The sequence below is a fragment of the Mus caroli genome, unplaced genomic scaffold (genome assembly GCF_978045245.1).
Source record: "Mus caroli unplaced genomic scaffold, Mus_caroli_1 scaffold_1, whole genome shotgun sequence".
NCBI classification, from domain to species: Eukaryota; Metazoa; Chordata; class Mammalia; order Rodentia; family Muridae; genus Mus; species Mus caroli.
Window position 1 is genome coordinate 7,122,391 of NW_028227256.1, and position 12,069 is coordinate 7,134,459.

At 37.7% G+C, this 12,069-nt stretch overlaps 1 protein-coding gene across 1 annotated transcript in view; it reads right to left on the minus strand.

Moving 5' to 3' along the window:
* Arfgef1 (ARF guanine nucleotide exchange factor 1) overlaps nt 1–12,069 on the minus strand; it is a 98,381-nt gene that overhangs the window by 27,986 nt on the left and 58,326 nt on the right. The window contains exons 20-22 of the mRNA XM_021167539.3: nt 6,698–6,826; nt 5,818–5,976; nt 5,456–5,606 (exon numbers count right to left, since the gene is read on the minus strand). Of these exons, the coding sequence (XP_021023198.1) occupies nt 5,456–5,606; nt 5,818–5,976; nt 6,698–6,826 (439 nt within the window). The remainder of the gene's footprint in view (nt 1–5,455; nt 5,607–5,817; nt 5,977–6,697; nt 6,827–12,069) is intronic.

Genomic DNA, 12,069 nt, shown 5'->3' on the forward strand with positions numbered 1-12,069 from the left:
AGAATCAAGTCATAAACAACTTTCATATGTTCCTACCCCAATCAATATTAAACCCAAAGTAGGTACCTAACGAATACTTGTTAATCCTACTGATCAAATATTAAATTCTCTTCTGAATGAAAAGACAGCAGACAACATTTAAGCCAGTGAGTTCAAATTCTATTGTAGGAACTAAGCAGTATACAAAAGACAGGACTACACTCAGTTAATTTACCAGCAGAGAAAGATACACAGTAAGTTTCAATACAATGTAAAGGTTACTTAATAGCTGAAATAGACTATATATGTTTGTTAACAAGACTAATGCTGATAAATAAGAGAATAGCTCATGGTAACTCTTTAGATATGATGAAATATTAACTGATGCTACACTTGGAAGGCTAAATATATGGAAAAGGAAGATGATGGAAAAGCATCAGAAAGATAGTTAAAGTAATGGGAGGAAGCATGTGAGCTTACGTCACACTTCAACCTACTCTGTGTGGTCATAATAAAAAACTGAGCAGAAAGCATAGGAATGGGAAAAAGAGCAGGAGATGGAGTTCTAATGACACCAGGGATTATGAGGTGACCAGCAGTGACATCTGACACCCACTCCTCACCAGGGTTGGTTATTAGGCTCACAGCACACCCTCCCAGTAGCCATGTGCTCAGGTCAGAAGGATGACTTTTCCCCCATAGAGAAAGACAGCCTTTTGATTAAAAACATATGAATATCTGCTTCCCACTAAAACCTCCAAACAAACTCTAAAGAAACAAGAAATGGAGTCTAAGGGTGTTAAGATTGTGACACCTTTTTGTTTTGCTGCTGGGATCAAACCTAGGGCCTTACAAATGCAGGCAAGCACTCCACCAAGTGAGTTTCATTTTTAGAATGACTGTCACATTTAATGAACTACTGTTTTTTTCTTTTTCTTGAGAAGACTCCCACTGTGCAGCACTCTGTGGTTTCCCAAGTGCTACGATTACAAGGATGTTCCAGCCACCCAGCAATGCAGTCATTTAGGACACAGAATCACTTGCCATTTTAAAGACTGTCATGCTCCACAGTTTCCCCAGGAAGTAACTGGGTAGCATACTGAAATAGGAAGAGGTAGGAGAGATAAGCTGACAGTCTCTTTAACACTAGAAATCAAGGACGAAGGCATTAAGTAAATGCTAGAGTAGGTGGTGGGGAGCAGTTCCAAAGAGCATCTAACATATATACAAGTAGGAACTGAAGGAAGAACACAGTATCAGAGGATGGAGTACCAGTCATCACATAACTTGAGTTGTGCATCAATCGACATACACATTCTAGAGAGGTTTTAAACTTTTTATACTTAATGTGATTTATAATCATTTATAAAAATAATTAAAGAGGGGCTGGAGAGATGGCTTGGTGGTTTGTGAACATGGGCTCTTTTTCCAGAGAACCTGGGTTCAATTCCCAGCACCCACATGGAAGCTCACAGCTGCCTGTAACTCTAGTTCTAAGAGATCTGACACCCTCACATATATTCACATGTAGGTAAAATACCAATGCTTAGGGCCGGGCAGTGGTGGCGCATGCCTTTAATCCCAGCCCTTGGGAGGCAGAAACAGGAGGATCTCTGATTTCGAGGCCAGCCTGGTCTACAGAGTGAGTTCCAGGACAGCCAGGGCTACACAGAGAAACCCTGTCTCGAAAAACAAAACAAGACGAAAACAAAACCAAAAACTAAAAACCAAGCAAACAAAAAACAAAAACAAAAAAACCAAACCAAACCAATGCTTGTGAAATACAAATAAATAAATATTTAAAATAATTAAAGCAAACAAAGAATGTATAAAGGAACTCAAGCTATTTAACAAGCGTGTACGCCTCTCACAGAGTTATGTGGTAGCACAGTAGCAGCAGACAATTTCCATTTGATCAAATTACTTATACTTAGGCTAAGAAAAATAAATGCTGAATGTATTCTTACAAGACTTGTGTGGCAAAGCCACTGAATTTTCAAATAATGTGCACGGGAGGCCTACTCAAATTTCAAAATTATATATTTTCAGACAGCTTCACTATGTAGCCCAGGCTGACTTTGGACCTGTCATCCTTCTGCTTCCATCTCCCAAATGCTGAGATTATGACATGCACATATATGTGCATGGCCAGCTAAACAGTTTCATGTCTGGGGTGGACTGTTTGTTGTTTTTGCAGTGCTGGAGATAAGACCCACCTGAGATCATGAGCCTGGGCAGGCAGCAAGCAAGGCTGAGTCATCTTGCTATCCTGCCCTTGGGCTTGATGTTTTTAATGAATTTAAAGTTTCTGTTTTTAAAACATAAAAGCTACAAACATGTTCTTTCATGTACAGTTTGCCCTCTACAGGTTAGTTTCATATCTATAAAAGACTTTCTTTGGAGGGTTTAAAGAGAAGAAAGAAAAAGGGAAAATGATGCAATTATATTTTAATTAAAAAAAATAAAAGGCGGTGTTAGAGCATGCTTTTAATCCTACAATTTGGGAGGCAGAGGCAAGTGAATCTCTGAGTTTGAGGCCAACCAAAACAGCCAGGTACAGAAAAACCCTGTCTAGAAAAATAAACCTAGTAAATAAATTAAAATAAAATAAAAATGAGGGAGCTGAAGAGAGGCTTAGCACTTAACACTGGCTGCTCTTCCAGAGAACCTGGGTTCAGTTCCAAACATCCACATGACAGCTTACTACTGTCTGTAACTTCAGTTACAGGGGATCTGATACCCTCGTACAGATCTATCTAGATAGATAGACAGATATATACAGGCAAAACAACAATGCTCATAAAATAAAACATAAATCAATCATAAAAAATAAAAATGAGAAATATATTTGGGAGAAAAATTGTCCCTGTACTATACTTATAAAATGTTTATTTCTACTTATGTGTAACTATTTGCATAGTTTGCTTTCTATTTGATATTATAAGCCATCTAGAGATGGTTTAAAGTGCACTGCAGAGTATGTGTTGGCTGTCGGGATATACTATACTCTTTATGTACGGAATGAAATCTCAGGGACATCAAGGCTTGACTGTCAGAACACAGTCTAGGAATGGAGTGGTGAGACTCCTGAGTGCTTGGGAGAAGGTGTGAAGAAAACAAGAGTCTCGTAACCTCAGTTTATTCAAAACATGAAATTGTTCTTGGAATGCATTTTCGTGCTCCTCCCAGGGGTATGGATTAATCACTATTGCTTTCTGTTGTCATTCAGTTAAGTGTTTTAAATTATCCCTTTTATGACAAACCCATGTTTTTGCCACACGTGGCTTGTCCTTGTGATTGTATATAGCTTGAACTCATGTGAACCTTCCTCATCCGACCTACCTTAATTGCTTGGTATAAAATGTCTGGTGCTCTGAATAAAGTTGGCTATTGCATGAGAGTTTAGTCCACCTTGTTTATCAATTCCATTCTCCCAGGTATCAGGACCTCTAGAACAGTGACTCATGTCTATGTTCAATGCTGTCAATATGGTTTCATAGAATGTTTGGTGAACAGATGCTAGTTAATATGGAAAAATAGTAGTTTAAAGTGTCTCAGCTATGCATGTATACACCCCTTTCTGGGTTAAATACTAAATAAAGCATTCTGCTCAGCAAAGGACCTGCTATCTATGTAAGCACTGAGGCAAAGGCGAGCACTTGTTACATAGGCTGGGTAAAAACCAGTAAGGCAGCTCAAAGGGAGGCCTCTGTTCAAAAAAGCCTGAGTCAGTAGTAGTTTTCTCATAAGCAGAGTTAGAAGTAATCCCTTGACAAACAGAAATGAATGGAGGATAGAGGAAATTTAAAAAACAAAACCAAAACTATGACAAAGGACAAAGTTCACACAAAAAGCAGACATAATGGCTCACCCTTGTTATCTTGGAAGGTGAAGGCAAGAGAATCATACACCTTGACAACATAGTGAAATAGAGAATATATCAATACAGATTAAGATAAAGTTATTAATTAAAGGATAAGAGGAGTTACTGGTTTCTACAGTTGCCTAGCAACAAGTTGTTTTTGTTTGTTTTTTTTTTTTTTGGTGGTCTGATGTATCTTCATGTAAATTATTTTTATGAAGGGAAATGTTAGGTCACTTTTTATTACTGAAATCTAAGTAGCACTACAATACAATGCATAAACATGTATTCACTTTAAAATGTACTAAGTGTTAGCAAGCATCACTGTTTCTCTAAACTAAAATGTATAGCTGCAGGTTTTTATTGGTGTTTAATCTCTGCTGTAATGGAACCCTGCAGTTCTACTTGCCGCAGCTGACTTTGGCAACTAACCCTCTCATTTCCTATATTCTCTCTGATGTTTCAGTTATTCAGTCACTGACGCACATTCACCTGTCTGTGAACAGCTTTTGCCGTATCTTTTGCCATCTTATGCAGTAATTGTTGCTCTACTGTTTAGAAGTAGACTTCTAGGTTTCCCGTGCCACTCCTGAGGCAGTTCTAAACTCTACTGCTGGACCAGCAAACCTAATGCACTTGAACTCAACAGCAAGGATTCATGTAGCCTCCAACAAGGCTGAAGCAGGCTAAGGAGAACTTGCCAGTAAGGAGATTACTTAGGGTGGAGCCTGCCTCCCTGTTCAGCCTACACGTGGTCACCTGCAGCTGGGCTCCAAGGATGATTTGGGGGGAATGGGCTTCCCCTCTCCTTTATAAAGCTTGTCCGCCATTAAAAATTTGAGCCTTGATCAGAATCCTGTCTTGGTTCCATCTCTCTCTCTCCGCCTAGTTTCCCTCTTCTTTTTCAGCTCCAGGCTGCCTCCCAGGCTTGAACCCGGACATGAGAGCCGCAGGCCGGCCCCAACAGATTCATGCTTCACATTATGCAATGGTATCACTGAGACATTCTGCCAGATTGCACTGTTAGATTATTTTAGTTAACTACCACCAGGAACTAATTTTACTCAATCCAAATTGAAATCAACATATGGTCCTAGTCCTTTTTCTTCTCCTCTTAACCATTTTTAGAATTAATTTTTTATTAGGTATTTTCCTCATTTACATTTCCAATGCTATCCAAAAAGTCCCCAATACACTCCCCCCCACTCCCCTACCCACCCACTCCCACTTTTTGGCCCTGGCATTCCCCTGTACTGGGGCATATAAAGTTTGCAAGTCCAATGGGCCTCTCTTTCCAGTGAGGGCCGACTAGGCCATCTTTTGATACATCATTTCTTAACTATACCAGTCTACATGTTACTTGTCCAGTCTTGGAAGCAAGTGAACTGAACTTCCTTCTAACTTTACATAGTTAGAAGGAAGAAACTGAGTAGCATTTAATACTGTAAACCAGACCAAGTGAAAAAAGACTAATTTCCTATTATCTTGTTTTTCTCTATAACATGTTAGACAAAGGGCAATTTCTCTAATTATATTTCATTGTCATAATAAAAATAACACAGCGTGATTAAAAAAAGTTTTGACACTTTTAAAAAGGAACTTAAAACCTCTCACCTAGCCCTAGACCAACAAATTCATCTGGAGCCTGATCTTTTGTCCCAGTGAGAGATCCTTCTCTGCCTCTCACAGTCCCAGAAATGTACCGAGGCTTCACTCCAGTTCCTATAAGTTGTGCCAGCTCTAACTGACTGATGCACTTCAGGATCTACAGCACAGAAAGAAAAAAAAAAAGTGAGGTTTTAAAAGTATGTATCTTAAAATATATGCAGTTAGAATGTAAAAACATTACATTATAAATCATTATGCAAGCTGTTTATTTAAAATAAATTACTTCCCACAATTAAAGCTTATTACAGTAGAACATTTAGCATCAATTAATTTTAAAAATTGAGTTGCAAAGTTAAAAGTGTTTCTACCTCATGCCACGAATTTCCTAAATAATTTCCATCAGTGTGAGCCACTGTGATGAGTGTTTTTATTGTGTCGATATTCTTCTGTTTCATTTCAGTAATACCAGAACTCACTGTAAGTAAGGTAAATCTGGCTAGTGCTTGGACATATGCATCTCTTTCCAGCTGAGGGGGGAGGGGAAAGAGAGAATTGTATTTACATGGTTGAAAACACAGCACACTGGCCTCTAATTTAGTAAACCAACTGTCTATGTCTATGCGCTTAGTAAATCTTAGCAAACATGTCACTGATTACACACAAAACTAAAAATTATTATAATCTTCAAGTAAGGCAGAAAGGTCATAAACGTCTTAATCCTAGACACAATCTGAACTGACAATTCAAAATGAGATTTTCAGTAGTCAATAAATGAATTTATACAGTGAAAATAAGTTTACTGAAAATTCTGTTTCAATTATATTAGCAAAACCCTAATTTATAAATTTGTTCATTATTTCCTCTATAGCTAGGCTGTATTTTGTAATACGCTAAGTCATAACATTCTCAATGAAATATAAAATGGGTTAAGAAATATAAGAGTCTAGCTAAAGGTCATCCGTAAGCTTCATAAACTCTCTAAAAGGACTGTCTTCATGGAGAGTATGTTAGGTACTTGGTTCTTTTAAAGATAACTAGTTCTGATGTTTAAGAGGCATCTAAAATAAATACTTACAATGTTTAGCAACATCATACAGAATTGCTCTATCACAGTCTCTTAAAAATTATTTAAACTTATCACAAATTTGAAGCTGGTTTTTAAGAAAGTCAGAGGAAAATGATATGAGTTGAACTATATTGACGGTGTATATTTTCAAAACTGGCCATTAAGGTAAAACTCTTTGTTACCTGAATGCTGAAAATGCATGCAATTCTGATAGCACATCTTATCCCTTCTAGGCAAAGAGAGGCCACTTCAGTATCATCACAGTCTTGTAGACCCACACTGAATGCAGCCAGAAAAGGTGTCCAAGCCAACTAGAAGAATTAAAAATTTAAAATAACATGTGCATCAAGTGATAATTGAACATCTTGGCATAGTAAGTGAGAAAGTTTTCTTAAAGAAAAAAGAAAATTATGTTTCTGGGCTTAAATAAATGGAAACAATAATAAACTCAGTAATGATCTTAGGGTATCTTAATAACAGTATCTATAAACTATCCACAAAAAAAGAAAACACAGAAATAGTCAACATTCATGTATTAAGTCTTATCATGGTTTAAAATTAATTTCTCTTTACAAGCACTGACTTTTACAATAATCCAGATTCCTTAGTTTCAATATAATCCCTGAATTATTTTCCTACTTACAATAAGTTACCCTACATTTTTCATAGCCTGATTTCCAAATATCACTCAGCCTGTCTATTTACTTACATTAATAAAGCAGTAATTGATTCCTAGTTGGACCGTATTTTAAAATGTTCAATAAACTATTCATTACACATTTGGAAGAGAGTACTTATTTTATGCTCAGCAGACCCTGGTCCATATCTGTGATTCAAGCACTTCAGAGGTAGAGTCAAGACAGTGAGCTCAAGGCCAATCTGAGGTACTTGTGATGCAGTCTCAAAGAGTAAAGGACTTGGTAAGGTAGTTAAACCGTAGAGCACTTGCTTATCATGGACAAAAAACAACAGAAATCTACATAACTCAAGTGCCTGATATTAAATTATGTTGCTTTTAGTAGTTCACTGAGCAGCAGAGCAATATGTACATAAAGTTATAAAGATAAAAAATGTTATTTTACCAGTGCATTATAGAAATGATGAGTTTTTTTAATAGGGTAATGAAACTTATAGCAATTCTAAGGAAAACAATTCCTTTAAGCTTTTCTCCTATGGTTCAGAAAGTTTAAAGTAAGAGCTTAAAATCCATACACAGCACACAAGCTACAGTACCTAGGTTCTTCCTAGGCCTCACTCTGCATCTATAACACTTGAAGATGCTGCTTCAGTCATGATGTGCAAGCAACAAGCATAGTATTTATTGATTACAAAATATCCCATGAAAACAATAAATTACACATTCTGTGACAGAGAAAATACTTCAAGTTGAAAACCTGTGTTATAGCTTAAGAAGAAAATATACATAGTTCTTAAGTCCATGGGAAAAATATTTCTCTTCATTAGGATTACGATTAATCTAAGACAATGATTTCTTTATCAAATTATCCCCAAATAATATTAAGCAGATAGTGAAACTATTGTCTCCATATAATTGTATAAATCTTTCTGAAATAAAATTTAGCAATATATAAAAGTGTTCTCATGAATATATTATATTATATTCCTCAATATTGTAAGTCACACACTAAAAAATTAGAAATTATGTAGTCCTTTCTCCCAACCAATACTTATTTATTGAGCAATTACAAACCAGGAACTGTACTAGGTATTAGGTGTTGCAGGATATTTGATCACACTGTGAATCCCGAGACTGTGCTATTTACTAAAAAAAAGTAGTTTCTAGCTGTGGCGTGGCTCAGCTTAACACATACCTTTAACCCTTCTGGCTGGAATACAGACATGCCTTTAGTACACACTTTTAATCCCAAACAACAAAGGTAAAGTTAGTTTGTAGAAGAAAGCACTCATGTTTGAAAGGGATTGAGTTGCAGAAAAAGTGATGAGTCAGAGAAAGATTTGACAGCGTAGGATCTGCTCAACTCTCACAAGAACAGAGAAAAAAGGGTAATTTAAGAGAGCAGAGAAAGAAAAAGATAAGGAGGCAGTTTTACTGGGACAGTTGTACAGAGACAGGTTGCAGAAAGAGAACAAGCTACAGACAGGTAAAGACAGAACAAGCCAGAGAATGAGAAGGAACCAGAAGATTAGAAAACTGGTTGCCAAAGTTAGTAAGAGGCCTAGCAGAACAATTTCAGGAGAAGCTGAGAGAAGCCAGGTTGAATCAGGTTAGCTTAAATAGGAGTTTTGAGCCAGACCAGTCAGTCAGAGTTCAGAAAGAGCTAGAAAGGGTAAGCTTATTCAGCAGGAAGTCTCAAGACTGAAAATATTCTTAAATTGTATGGAGGCTAAAAGCTTCCAGGCCTAGGCCTAGGTTAGCACACAGAGGCAATAAGCTCTTGGAGATGAGATGACAATTACATCAGGAGAATAAAAGATATTTTTACAATTAGGAATATGAACATGATCTCTTCCCTCACAAAATAATAATGCTTGGATTAAAAGATGTGCAGTCAAGGACCTCAACATAAAACCTGATACTCTGATTTGGACAAAGAAAAAGTAGGAAATATTCTTGAACAATAATATTGTGCCAATATTATTGGCACGGGAAAACACTTTCTGAACAGTACCCTGATAGCAGACACATTAAGACTGACAGTTAATAACTGGGACCACATGAAATAAAGCGGGGGTGGGGGGGATTGTGGAGCAAAGGACACCATTATTTCAGTAAAGAGAAAGAAAAAAATATCTTTACCAATTATCTATCTGACAGAGAGTTAGTATCTAGAATATATGAAGAACTAAAAAAAAAATAAAAAGGAACATCAAAAAAATATCCAATTGAAATATGGGGTAAAAAACTACACACAATTCTTAAAAAACAAAACACAAATGGCTAAGAAATACTTAAAGAACTGTTCACCATTAGCCACCAGACAAGCACAAATTAAAACTACTTTGAGATTCTGTCTAACTCCAGTCAGAATGGCAAAGATCAATAAAAATGACAGCTCATGCTGGTGAGGATGTAGGTTAAGGAAATGCTCACGCATGGCTGGCAGGAACGCACACTTGCAGCGACACTATGGAACTCTTTACGGCAGTTCCTTAGGAAGCTGCCAATCAATACAGCTCAATACCCAGCTCTACCATGTTTGGGGATATACCCAAAGGAAACTTCATCTTACACAAACACACTGCTCATTCATTCCCACTGCTTCTCTATTCACAAAGCTAGAGACTGGAAACAGCTAAAGAAAATGTGGTACATTTCCACAGCAGAATTTAGCTGTTAAGAAAACTGAAATCATGAACTTTGCAGGAAAGAAGACAGGATTAGAAAGAATCATTCTGAGGGGTGTAACGCAGACGCAGAGGAAAATGTCAGCATGCTTTGTCTCAGATGAGTTTCATATTTTAGATATGTGTGTTTCATTTAGAAAAACAACCCACAGAGGTTAGGACCAGTGGGAGGAGTCTTCCAAGGAGCAGGGAACAGAGCAGTGTCCTACAGAGAAAATGAGGATAGAGAATTCAATGGGGGCTGGTGGTTGGAGGGCAGGGTGGAGGAGGAAGTATGGAGGGGTAATAACTAGCACTGAAGGCCTTCGAAAAGCTATATGGAAATCTACTATAGAAGTTTCTTAAAAAATAATATATATATATATATATATATATATATATATACATGTGTAAAAGGAGTTTAAATATAGTTTCTATAATAATGGAAGGAATAATACTCCATTAGATATGATATGCTATGAAGTAAAACACCAGGAATGAGTGTCATCTTCTTAGTTGTTGGCTAATGTGATCCCACAGGATCCCTATCCCTCCCTCCCCTAATATTACAGGCTATGGACAAAACTATTGGTAACTACTGGTTACTGTAGTGGTTTGAATATGCTTGGCCCATGGGAAGTTGCACTATGAGGAGGTGTGGCCTTGTTAGAGGAAGTGTGTCACTGTGTATGCTGGCTTTGAGGTCTCCTACTGCTCAAGCTTTGCCTAGTCTGGAAGAGAGCGTACTCTTGGCTGCTTTTAGATCAAGATGTAGAACTCTCTGCTTCTCCAGCACCATGTCTGCCTGCACACTACCATGATGATTGATAATGGAAACTCTGAAACTAGATGTTTGTGATGGTTTGTATATCCTTGGACTAAGGAGTGGCACCACCTGGAGGTGTGGCCTTGTTGGAATAGGTGTGACCTGGTTGGAATGGGTGTGTCACTGTGGGTGTGGGCATAAGATCCTCACCCTAGTTGCCTGGAAGTCAGTCTTCCACTAGCAGCCTTTGGATGAAGACGTAGAACTCTCAGCTCTGCCTGTGCAATGCCTGCCTGGATGCTGCCATGCTCCCACCTTGATGATAATGGACTGAACCTCTGAACCTATAAGCCAGCCCCAATTAAATATTGTTTTTTGTAAGACTTGCCTTGGTCATGGTGTCTGTTCACAGCAGTAAAACCCTAACTAAGACAGTGTTTCAGTCCCAGTTAAATGTTTTCCTTTTTAAGAGTTGCTTTGGTCATGGTTTTTCCTCATAGCAATCGAAACCCTAACTAAGACAGTTATGTTCCACAACTTGACAGTTAATACTCTATTACTAAAGACACCACGTATGTATGTCACAGAAAAAGAGCAATCTAGTTGGTGCTCAGCTGGAAGGTTTGACTTTATGGCCTAGAGTTTATAGAGCTTTAAGTTGCTAGATAAGCTACTGAAAGACAAAAGCAATCATCTTGCCCAGCTATAATAATGGCCTGCCTGGCAAGTTATGCTCACTAGTGCAATAGTGGCGTGGATGTTACAGGAGTAATCAATCACTTTTTATAAATGGAAGTAAGGCCAACTCCATGAGATAGAATGCATACCTGACACTGTCAATAAAGCTAAGTACCTGAGATAGATAGTTCATGGGCTTTCGGTGGAAACCTACCATTTCTCTGATAAATGAACACAGCAACAAAGTGACTCCTGGTGACTGATTGCTATATCCATATATAAGTGCATTACTCAATTTTTACCAGAGAAGCTGCTTCTTGCAGTCTACTGAGCCACATCTGGATAACAAACAGCGTAAAAGAGACTTTGAAATACTCTGCTCTAAATGGAATGTCTCCATGACAACTCCCTTCCCTCAAGATTGGGACCTATGTGGAAGAGGGGTAGGAAGACCCAGAGTGTTTTCTAGACACAATAGTGTAGGTGCACATATGACATTACAGGGACTGTGTTACAGCACACAAAAAAACCTACACAAAATTGTGGCACAATGAAAGAGTAGTGGCCATGAAGTTACTCACAATTGATAGCTTTTTGGGATAGTTTTATCCAATGAAGTGACAGTGAAGTGTATTTCTTAATGTACACTTATAGCTCTAGTTTTACTCAGTACCTTCAGAACTCCTGGGCTAGAAGTTCTGATGAGAGTGTGAGTCTTAGAATCACTTTCAAATTGGAATGAATGAAGATTTAGGAATAAATTATTTATAACTGAAAAAAACAAGCCAAAGGACTAGTGACCAT